This window comes from Ixodes scapularis, unplaced genomic scaffold (assembly GCF_016920785.2).
Source record: "Ixodes scapularis isolate PalLabHiFi unplaced genomic scaffold, ASM1692078v2 PGA_scaffold1__304_contigs__length_218370807, whole genome shotgun sequence".
NCBI lineage: Eukaryota > Metazoa > Arthropoda > Arachnida > Ixodida > Ixodidae > Ixodes > Ixodes scapularis.
The window spans coordinates 83,193,284-83,205,575 of record NW_024609846.1 but is presented as its reverse complement, the minus strand read 5'-3'; the positions used below and the strand labels follow the sequence as shown (position 1 = coordinate 83,205,575).

Below are 12,292 nucleotides of genomic sequence, written 5' to 3'. Positions count from 1 at the left end.
ACGCATATAGACCAAAAAAATGAGCACCAAAATTTCGTTGTAGTATCCCTTTAAAGCTGTCTCTCAATGTGTGGAGAAACATTTTTTTTTTTTTTTTAGTGCTGATCCTAGGCATGAAAGAGCGAGCCATCTTTTCAATTTTTGAATGGGCCGATTTGTAGTCCAGAATACCCTTCTTTGATTGTGAACAATAAGTTCAGCAAATATCGGCGTCAAGGAGAGAGAGAGGTCCAGGTACTGGAATAGGCTTTATTTTGGAACCTCAAAGGTGAACTTGAGGCCTCCCCCACGCTCCGTAAATATCTCCACCACTTTGTCCTCCTGCGTTTTCAATTGTCCACCTTTTTCGAGAAACAACAAAGCAACTTCCAAAGAGGATAGGACAGATGAAACTGTTGAAAGGTGGCTCATAACCCTTGGGGATGCCAAGGTATTACACCGGAAATTGGCAAGCCGTTGGAGCTGAGTCCCAAGTTCAGCTTCGAGCCTCCCCCGGTGTTCGTGACTCTTGCTACGAAAGTAGCGGACAAAGCACTGGAGGGAGTTTAGGCCACAATGTACCTCTAAATTAGTAGATGTCCTTCAAGCGCCAAGGAAAAGAGGACAGGTTGGTACAATGTCCCCCTTGGTGGATTATATGTAGGAATCCGTGTTTTCGAAGTTAATATTTTTAGAACATTCAAAAAATGTTTTTCGAAATTTTTTTCTTTTTTTCTTTGCCGGAAATTTTGGGTTTATTGGAGTTTATTTTTGTTAGATTCCCATTTCTCTGAAATTTGAAGATTAATTTTATTTTGTTCTGCTTTCTTATTACAATAAATAATGTCCGAACAAAAACGCACACTAAATAGGCAAAAATAATCACCGGTATCGAAATATATTTCTGCAGCTGCATTTGACATTAGCGCCCATGCGATTGGCAGGACCAACTGTCCCATGACAAATCTTGAAAAAAAAGTATTACTTCAATAAACGGCAATACTTTGAAAAAGCCAAGCTCCTCAACTAATAAAACTTTCAACTGCCCTCCCCAGCCTATGAGACCTACATGTTCACATATTTCACTGTTATAAAAACATAACCGCTCTTCCCTCTAACAAACACAAATGGTATGGTCCATACTGGAATCCGAAACAGTAACTTTTAGTTGTGATCCGTTGTCCGGAAGTACATTGGCCCATATCGTACTGAATAAACCTGGACGAGATAAACGGAAAACTGGTTTTTGTCAAAAGTTTAAAAAAAAAAACAAGAAAACGCGGAAGGTTTTTTGTTTGTTTGTTTTTTGGAAAAGGAGGTTTATTAAAGCCTTTTTTATGTTCCATAAGTAGCACAAGGTTCGTCGATGCACGAGGCACGTGCAACGTGCAGCCCTTGCGAAGATCATGGCGGCACAGCGAAGCACTGAGCTAGATTTCAGACGCCATGCTCTCTTCTATATATATATTTTTTTTTTTTATTGTGACATTGAAATTATGTGTTTTTCGGATAAATCCGAATTGTCGAAGCTCTTACCGGTGAATGTTTTTTTCGGAGTTTATCTGCTTTATACGAAACCACGGAACCCTAATTACGTGGTGGATAATGGACTGGGTGTCATGTTATCTGACAAAGAGAGGCAATTCGTGTTGTTACCGGCAGGCTTGTTTAACGAAAAAGCAAACGCGGCTATAGAACCGAATATCAGACCGGTAAATGTTCATATAAAAAAACTGGTGAAAGGACAAAACAGGCATGTGAGCGCCTAGATTTACGCCCAGTTGGCGGGGAGGGTAAGAAATTCTGAACGGGTGCACATTGAGGTATTTTTCAGCGCAAAAACACACAAGGAGGCATGCCCTTTACGAGCCGTTATCACGAAAAAGGAGTCGTGGCAAAGGCAAGTAGCGTCGTATACCTCCAAAAACAGCTGCCATCTTCGAATATAACGGATCCTTTCAGGTTTTTTTTAACTCGGTGGATCTAGTGGAGTATTTCCAGCTAGACGGTTTGGGTTTGGAGTGTCTCTGATTAGAAAATTCTCAAACAATCCAACTTCGGCTTCGGCATACAAAAAAAAACAAATAAAAAAACTCTTCCTGTTTTAGTGCACTCTATGGAATATCGATTTTTATATGTATATATGGTATATTCAAAAATAGTTGTGAATTTGTAAATAATGTCTGTGCTATTCACCCCTTACCTTCGTAGTCACACTGCTTGCTGTCGCAGTAGAAAACGTTACCGGAGGTATAACGGAGTACTGAAAGAAAACATTACAGCCACGTGACTCCGGGGGAGTTTTTCTACATTCGTTTATATACGGCGACCACAGCGCACGCGCCAAAGCGCCATGAAAGCAAGACGGACAAGATAACTTACAGCCACCATGGTTATTGTTGTCACCTCCGAGGGAGACGACTGAAATAAATACCCCGTTATGTTATTGGTGTTCTTTTGTTAATGGCAGAGGCCATTTCTGATACAGGTGGCATTCGAAAAGCCCCCATTCTACACATAATCAGGGTTGTCGAAGGAACAATGAACCCTCAAAATAGCATTTAAAGAAACTGCCTAAATAGGCCACGTACGTCACATGGTGCACGCTTCACGAAAAAAAAAGAAAAAAAAAGGTGTAATACTTACCTCGCGAGACAAAATTTTAGTATAGAGCACTTTCGTTCGCTCGCACGTGCCGATTAAATACTAACGACGTCACAATAAGAACCTCTGTGTGAGGTCTCTTATTGGGTAACTTCGGTGGCGTACCCCTCGACTACAAAAGGAGCGATTACTTCACCAGCACAAATAGAGTCTCCGACGACGAAAAACGAGTGCGCCTCTCCAGCTACTAAGTGTTCGGAAGCTGGAGAGAGATTTTTTTTTTCTCGTTTTCCCCCCAAGCTGTTTACTACAAACGTCTGACTGAAAAAAAAAAAAAAATAACACCTCCCCTCTTCCCCCCCCCCCCCCCCCCCCCCCCCCCCAGCCAACCGATTTCGACGCTACTGAGACAGGGCATGATTCCAATTAACTTATGTTTGCGTATATTAATGACTGTGGACTCGCGCGGCTCACTTCACGTATATCTGTACGAATTCATATTACAGGAAGTTTATAAATAAAAGTAGAACAAACGTATGATCCTATAAAGCTATCGTGACCGGCGGCGTGCATACATGCCGATTTCCAGACTTCGAACACGTTGACGACTTCCGATTGGGCGCCTTTACTGCGTATAGTATTACCTGCTCAGCGACACGCAAAGGGCTCCACTCACAATTCGCGCACGAACGCTAATGTCTGCAGTCTTGTCTCAGTTGCCCGTTCTTTGACGACGGGAAAGGAGCCGGACGCTTCGAAAGAACGGGAGAGAAAATCCACTCTGTGCGCTCGCGTCGCCCCCATTTGTCCCACCTCTCGAGCACTTCCGACGCCGCCGCTGGCGCATTCGTTCGAGCGTACCGCTCTCAATGGTGGAGAGGTTCCTGACGAAGACGCAAGTGAGCAGGAGACCGGTGACTAGGAGCACGATGAAGCTGTGCAGGACGAACGCACGCAGCGTGGGAGACGGCGGTCGCTGAGTCCTGCGAGGGGAGGTGCGAATCGCGGCATGGGTTTTCGATATGGCACCTAATCGATTAAAACGAGGCACCACCGACAGTTACTACACTTTTGCTAATGACCCTGCATACTATACTCCGCGACAACTCTTTTGGCTTTTCCGGGAAGAGGAGGAGACACCACGAAAGGCTTAATATGGGAGAGGGAACGCTCGCCTGTACCTTCCAATGTATTGCCGAGAAAAGTGGTCGCGGCACATATACTTCAGAAAGTTTTTCTTTTCTTTTTTCCTTGCTCTCTGAGGCAAGCAAAAATATTTTTAAAAATAAATTAATAAATATATTTTTTGCGTGCCCTTCACCCTGTTTATGTGAGTACTACACGGCTCATACCGTGTGTTGTTTTAATTTTTTTTTAAATAAACCTCCATCAGTATCGTAAAAAGCGTTTGCATATTGGCATTTACACGTTTTCCTTTTAAAATAAAATATATATATATATATATATATATATATATATATATATATATATATATATATATATTAAAACGCCTAATTGAGGTCAGCGACGTTGGGAAGTTTATGAGCTGTACATATACCGGTGCTAGAGTATTATTTTCTGTAAAACCGCTTGCACACAAAGCGCAGTTTAGTTTCTCATGTAATCTCCCCGTAAATTTTTGGTGAGAGCATTTCAATGTAAAGTGTCGTTTATGGTAAAATAATAGAGGGGTGTCCGAACGGTACGCCTCGCCATGAGACAAGTGTATCGAAGATTCGTTCGTATTTCTGGCAAACGCCGTGAGTTACGCAATATGACTATATGGGCCTCGAAGAACAGTCCTTGCAGACACGTTTTCAAAGCCGCGATGCGCGCGACCGTGCCATGTGCGGGAGCCCTAAACCGACAGTGCCCATGCCAGGAGATGCGCGAAGCCCAAGTTAAACTTCGGCACCTCTTTTTTCCCTTGTTCAGGAACCACTTTCTTTCTTGGATGCCTATATAGATCTTGCTTGACTTGTTCAACATGTTTTTTCAGCATTGTATACAATCGTGTTTTTTTTTTGTTTTTTTATTATTGGTTTTGTTTTTGTTAATATCTTTACTCCACCCCTCCTTGGACGTTAAATTGCTCGTAGTATTTTATCTACAGCCCAATTTTTTGTCAGCTCTCTTTCCTCCCTTTTCCTAACTTTAATGCAGTGAATTCACTAATCACTGTCTCCCCTATTCGTTCCCCTGCACTTGTCAACCTTCACTCATTCCCATTATATATATGGGTGATTTCATCTCAACTCAAGCACAAATTTTAAGTCAAAATTATAATTCTTTTTTAATTACGTGTTATCAGGCAATTCCTATAATAAAAGAAGACGTAAACGGCAAGTTCGTCAGATTTTTTTGTTCTCAAGTTATGGACCGTTGAAGCAGCCAAAGTGGAAACTGTAGTTTTCCAGCTTATCGAGGGTGCCATATTTCACTCCATCCCTTTTCCTTGCTTTTTACGCTACATCGATATAACTTTTTGGGAACACTCTCGACATATGCTTTTTTATGCTAATTAAGCATCTAGGTCATAACATTCTTAATGAATTTTTTTTTATTTGTCAAACCACCCCTCTGCGACAATATTTGACGAAGTTCAGCAAGCTGTGTTGTCTGAGCTGATCAACATATTTTAGAGCGCAGCTCTTAGGCGCCCGTTTCCGGCTTGAGCGGCGTCGGCGTCGGCGTAACCGCGCGGTGCATTATCGGCAAATTTCTCCGCTAAATCTAGGGGAAAATTTTCCCCGCTAAATATAGCTGAAAAATTTCCCCGCTAAATCTAGCGGAAACATTTTCCCGCTAAATCTAGCTGGAAAATTTTCCCGCTAAATCTAGCGGAAAATTTTTCCGCTAAATCTAGGGGAAAATTTTCCCCGCTAAATATAGCTGAAAAATTTCCCCGCTAAATCTAGCGGAAACATTTCCCCGCTAAATCTAGCTGGAAAATTTTCCCGCTAAATCTAGCGGAAAATTTTTCCGCTAAATCTAGCGGAAAATTTTCCCCGCTAAATTTAGCGGAAAATTTTCCCTCTAAATTTAACAGAAAGATTTCCCCGCAAATTTAGCGGAAAAATTTCCCCGCTAAATCTAGCGGAAAAGTTTCTCTGGGGGGTCACGTGACCTCAGAGGAGGGGGTCACGTGGCCCCTTCCCCAGTTCACGTGACCCCCCCCCCCCCCCCGCCTACCGAGAACACGTGACCCTCAGTACCCTTCCCTTCTCATCTTCAAGAGCTGCGCTTTAATTCGGCGTTACGGGGAGTTGTAAACTGCTTTCATTTTTTATAACATTTACATCACCGTAAATCTCCAATTAAGCTATTTCTTTTGAGTATAATTTCAATATTGTAGAAGAAGTGTATAATGCGCTACATGTGCCTGAAAAACAGATATTTCGAAAAACTAGCAAGTTTGGAGTCGATTTTCTAAAACACCCACCTTTTATTTCTCTCATTTTTTATTCAAAGTTAGGTAATATAGTAGTCTGTCAGGGACTACCAACAGAAATTGTAATATATTGTTGGTATGGCCGCTATTAAGACTCGAATCTCGAGCGTTTTGAACGGAACTTCGCACAGGCGCTCTGCTGAGCAGAATTTTGGCCTACGTAAGGTTTTCTACTTACCGTTACCAGTTACCTCAATATCCAACCATAAACTTTAATCAAATTTGGAGTAGTGTACTTAAAAAAAGTTACTTAAAAGTCCGTATCCACAAGCGCGGGCACCAGCGCTTACTTCCTCTTAATACGGGGGAATGCGCAGATCGTTAGAGAATTCCTCTGGGGCTTTTTGCTTTCGGCTTTGAGTTTGAAATACCGAACTTGATATATAATTGTTACATTTTCTTGTGTCAAAGAGATATGTAGTGCATATACATATGGGTGGTTTCATCTCAACTCAGGCACAGATTTGGGGTCGAGTTTTTAATTTTGACAAATAAAATATATGTTTTGGGGAAATTGCTTCTGTGACAGGGAGTGCAAACCACAAGTTCGAGCGATTTTGTGTTCTCCAGTAATGGACATTTTAAGCAGCCGAGGCGCAAACTGAACTTTCTCTCGCTTGTCGGAGGTGTCATGTTTGACCCCTTTACCTTTTTCACTCTTTCGGTAGCGCAGTGTGACTTTTTGGGCCACTCTCAGAATAGAGACTATTTATGGTCAATGATTTTATTGTAATTATTATCTACAATTTTGTTTTAAATGCTGTCAAAGTGTGTCCCTTTGACAATATTTGTCAATGTTTGACCAGCTCTTCCGTGTGACTTAATTGAGATACCGTTCAAAACGCTCATAGCACGAGATTGGAGTCATATTAGCGTCCATACAAACAATATATTACATTTTTGTAGGCAGTTCCTGATAGACTACTATATTACCTAGCTGTGAATAAAAAATAAAAGAAATAAAAGGTGGGTTGTTTTTAGCAAATCGACTCCAAACTTGATAGTTTTTCAAAATATCCGTTTTTCAGGCACATGTAGCAAATTATATATTTATTACACAATACTGAAATTACACTCAAAAGAAATGGCTTAATTGGAGCTTTACAGTGATGTAAAGATCATAAAAATATGTTGATTAGGTCAGACAGCACAGCTTGCTGAACCTCGTCAAATATCGTCGCAGAGAGGCCGTTTGAGAAATAAAAAACAAATACATTAAAATGTTATAACTAGGGTTCGGAGTTTTCGGTTTAAACCGATAAAAACCGATAAAAGTACGCCGAATCCATTTTCAGAAATTCGGTTTTAACCGAAAAAGGTCAGTTTGTAGGTTCGCCATTCTCGACTTAAATCAATAAAAACCGATAAAAGTACGTCGAATTCATTTTCCAAAATTCAGATGTAAAGGGATACTGAACCGAAATTTGGATTTCGCAAAGTAAGGCTGCAGAACTGTTGAACGGGACGCTACGAACTCCAAAACATCCCTCGTACATCGATATCTCAAACGGATGGCCGTACTTTTGAAAAAGGGCGCGATCAAGCGAGTTCTTTGACATAAGTGTCCTCGGGGAGAATTTGAGTATGAGGAGAAGCGGCCCCGCTTCTCTCCTCCTCGCTTCGGTTCACCAGCTTGACGGGACGTAGCGAGGAGGAGGAGAGAATGGGAATCGTGACGTCTCGTCAGCCTCGTCGGCCGGGTTCAATCGCGCACTTCTTTTCCAAAAAATACGGCGATCCGTTAGAGATATCGCCGTATGAGTGGTATTTTTTGGTTTTGCAGCTTAATTCCCGCCTATCCGTCCGGCCTTGTTTAGTGAGCTCGAAATTTTGGTTCAGTATCCCTTTAACCGGAAAAGGTCACTTTGACCTTCCAGTCGTACCGCAGCGTCGTGGCGAAAAAGTGGAACGACAGTGCCGACCGTAACCTGTCTGAATGTATGGGATACACGGATGCCATCATGACGTTATGGTTTAATGTGCGCATCATCGATCTGAACCTAAAGTCTGAAATGCCCCATGACTTCCCCATGTACGAGCCAGTTTTCAAACTCGTTGTAAGGAAGACTGGACGCAAGCTCTGCATGTTGTGTTGTGCTTCAAAACGACGCACCGTGTCTCTTTTGGCGGTCATAACTGGTTAAATGGCAGATTTTCGCTCAGGCAGCGCTTCATCTCCTCAGCCCGCCAGTGTCCAGTATTACCGTTGAGAGGGCATACTCGAAGCTGAGAGTCATATTAACAACAAAAAAAAAGTGCGGATCAACAAGAAATTTTGGGAAAGTACATGTGTGTGTATTATAACAAGATCACGTAATCCCGATGTACAGAAGGTAAAGTTCCATGCTTTGGGGGCATAAGGTTTATATCTGACTTGTTGGTACTTCCGTCTTTTTTTGTTGTTTCTTTTACAGTTGCAAACATTTGCCCAATAAAGTGTCAATTTCTTTATCAATGTATCTGTGCAGTTATTCTTTGAGTGATCACAAATATCAAAGCTACAAGGATCGCCTGATCCGGTGTCCGTTAGTGTTTATTTTAATTCACCGAAAGAAGCCGATAAACTTTTTTGGGCATAAATATAAACCGAAAAAAACCGAAAATTGAATTTTAAAATAAACACCGAAAAAAGTACGCCGAATTTCGAAATAATAGAAACCGAAAACGCGGAACCCTAGTTATAACCTAGACGCTTATTTATTATAAAAAAGCGTATGTCGAGAATGTTCCCTAAACTTTATATTGATGTAGCATAAAAAGTAAGGAAAAGGGATGAAGTGAAATATGGCACCCCTTATAAGCTGGAAAAACGACAGTTTCCACCTTGGCCGCTACAACGGTCCATAACTTGAGGACAAAAAATCCGACGAGCTTGCCGTTCACGCCTTCTTTTATTATAGGAATTGCCCAATAACATGTATTTAAAAAAAATAAAAATTCTATTCAAAATTTGTGCCTGATTTGAGATGAAACCACTCATATACAGGGTGTTTCACGAGGGTGGACAAATTCGATATTGCGAAAACTACGCGTCGCAACAAAAAAGGCTTGTGTCGTTTTGGTCCTGGGCCAGGGGCCTACTTAGGAAAATTATCAAAATCCTGGATAATTAGATTGCTAACTATTTTGCGTAATTAACTTTTTTTTAATATTGGGCTTAAGGGCATGGTTTCATTAGAAAATTGCTCAGCATCATCATAAAACCCAAGATCAACAAATTGCAGAACGATAGAAAGCACGCGAGGCATTTTACGGCTTTCTGAAAAACCGCACAAAATCGAGGGTTTTTAAGTTTCGGTTTGCTATCGGAGCGCATCTCGGCCCCGGCGGCATCGCGCCCCGTGGAGAAATAGTGCAACCAGCCTCTGCTGCGCTGTCATCGCGTGACGCAGCAGAAGCTGGTTGCACTATTTCTCCACGGGGCGCGGTGCCTAATTATCCAGGACTTTGTCAATTTTCCTAAATAGGCCCCTGGCCCAGGACAAAAACGACACAAGCCTCTTTTTGTTGCGACGCGTAGTTTTTGTAGCATCGAATTTGTCCACCTTTCGTAAAACACCCTGTATATATGCCGGGTGTTTTTTAAGCATAAGAGGTTTGCTTAGCTGTGAAAGCTACACTTATGCGATTTGTTCAGGTGAGTTATACGGGCAGGGGGACATAGAATATCGGGATATAGTATATAGTATAACGATCAGCTGGCTAATTAATTAAGCTATGTTAATTAACTTTTGAATTTGTGAAAATAGTGTTATAGTTCCAATTAGAAATTTGATGAGCGTCATGCAAAACCCCTAAATCAGTCAATTTAGAAAGACTTTGAGCGGGTGAGAAGCGCAGTAGTGCGCTAAAGTTACCACTCGTGGAGCAGGTACAAGGCTGGGGCTAGGTAAGAGACAGAAAAATCGCGCTGGCACCTTACCGCTAACCTTGTACCTGCTCCACGAGTGGTAACTTTAGTGAACTATTACGCTTCTCACGCGTTGAAAGTCTTTCTGAAAATGACATATTTACAGGTTTTTGATAACACTCAGCAAGTTTCTAATTGTAACCATATGTCTATTTTCACTGATTAAAAAGTTATTAAGAAATTTCATTTAATTATCCAACTAAAATCTTTATTATTAGCCCATATACTATGTCCCATTGGCCGTATAACTGACCTGAACAAACCGCACAAATGTAGCTTTTGCAACTTTTTGTAAACAAATCTGTTAAGCTTGAACGAAACAAAAGACCGTCTCCGGATTTGCTCTAAGCGCCGTGAAAATTACAAATCTTATCAAGATGGCTGTAAGCTGGACGATCGTCCTAACTTGAACAGCAGTACGAGCTAGGGTCTCTGACGCGTAAGTAATTCTAATTTTGTTAAATACGATCGATATCAGAGCTTTACTTAGTACTTTCATGTCAGGAATGTACAAGCAAGCACCTTCATCGTGTGAAGCCGATCATCCAGGAACTGGGGAGCGCGATTCTCACACCGCAACGGTATACCTCCATCGCTGAACGCTGTGAACAGTCACTGACGGGACAAAAAACGCAGGGCGTCTCTTTTCTTTTTTTGACGGCCAGCCTCCCACACGCGCTCGTTGCCCTCCGTCGTGCTTTGGCTATGCGCGCAAGCTCGAAGCTCACACGAGACACCGCAGTGATATCGAAGAAACTCGCGCTAGAGGCGTAATAAACAAAAGCCATGCCAAAACAAAAAATGCCATAAATCACCATGTCTTTCAGTGACATATTCGACTTCATGGAACCTAAATTTCATCAAGGCTCACTGTTTCTTTTTTTTAATATTTTATTTCGATATAAAAAAAATTGGCATTGTCAAAATAAAAAGGGTGAAACAAGAGAGCACATGGGCCGCGGGTAAGGAACTACACACACATTATTTTTAGTAAAAATAAAAAGCAAAAAAATTAAGTATCCAGCCATTGTTCTTTTGATGTCTTCCCTTTTTTTACACACTTCTGAGTGTTTCCTATTTCTTTTCTTTTTATAAAATGTTACCAGCCCGGCTTTTTTGCTTCATTCAGTGTGTCCAACAACACGTATCAAAATAGAAGTAAACTTGAGCATTCACTGGCAGTTCTTAAACAATTTTATTTGTCTCTTTGCACACTCATGTCCGCAGATATCTTCCAGTCTAGTCTAGACAATTATGAAGCGACACCAGGACCAAGCTTCGGCCTCCTCGTACTTACCATGTTATGTTATCCATGTCGACAAAGGTGTCACGCCATCGAGAAGCAGTTTCTGTAGCGAGAAGAACAATTTACCCGTAAGTTACGGTGAATGTCCAGCAGAGGCATAGACAAAAGAGCAGAAATTTAAGCACTTTACTAGGAAAATGCAGACTCCTCTGGTCATTTGCACTGCATCGCGCGCGAACAGCACCAAGTAGTCCCCTACCAGAGGGACAGGCCAGGTCCGAGAGAACGTCCGAGCCTCGTGCTGTCCACGCTATCGCGTCGCGTTTTCGTGCTGACACCGAGGGAGAGGGCTGCCGCCGACGCACCGAGGTACTGGATTCGCCAAGACAGCAGAAACGCCTGTCTCTGGATACTGTTTCGACGATTGATGGTGTAACTGCGGGGATCAAACCTCAGCTGCATAGGACGGGGAAAGATCCCGATGTGAACTTCCGCGATCGAAGGTCGACCACTCCTCGAACAGTTCGGATAGTCGTCTGCCGCCACCCGCGGATCATCCGGCCAAACTCCTTCCTGAGCCACGGCGCCGCTTAAAGGGCAACTCCACTCAAAAAGTCGACCCTATCGAAATGACTGATATCGCTTTAGGAGGTCAAAATACGGTCATACCCAAAATATTACGTCAAACCGACGCCGCGTTATCGATTAAAACCAATATTAAAAATGTTCTCCTAGCTCGGTTAGCGGCCCGAAAGCGGGTGAGCAACGCTGGCACCGGGTGAGCTAGTGAAGCAACACTGGGCAATGACGTAGTTCTAGTCCTACGCTCTCGTACGTACGCCGCGAGCGCTTCGTTTCCCGTGGCATTCTGCGACTCTGCTGACGGCACGAGCTGTTTACCACATTATTTTGTGTTTCCCTATTTTTATTAGCTTCCAGGCAGTTCCTTTAACTCCAGCATTGCTTTTGCGACAGCGCGGAAGAGAGCGAAGCGGTGGCGCTCGCTCACGCGCGCGTCGTGGAGCCGGAGAGACTCGCCGGACTCGCGTTGGGCAATGTCGAGCAGGATTTGTAGTGGTCTGGGTTGCACCAACAACCCGGT

The 12,292-nt window shown here is 42.5% G+C and overlaps 1 protein-coding gene across 1 annotated transcript in view; it reads right to left on the bottom strand.

The window, feature by feature from the left end:
- The window catches only part of LOC121046096 (neprilysin-4-like), an 85,230-nt gene extending 73,972 nt beyond the window's left edge, over window positions 1–11,258 (bottom strand). Inside the window, exons 1-4 of the mRNA XM_042290249.1 lie at window positions 11,242–11,258; window positions 3,445–3,566; window positions 2,362–2,400; window positions 2,183–2,242 (exon numbers count right to left, since the gene is read on the bottom strand). Of these exons, the coding sequence (XP_042146183.1) occupies window positions 2,183–2,242; window positions 2,362–2,400; window positions 3,445–3,566; window positions 11,242–11,258 (238 nt within the window). The remainder of the gene's footprint in view (window positions 1–2,182; window positions 2,243–2,361; window positions 2,401–3,444; window positions 3,567–11,241) is intronic.
- Window positions 11,259–12,292: the final 1,034 nt, after the last annotated feature.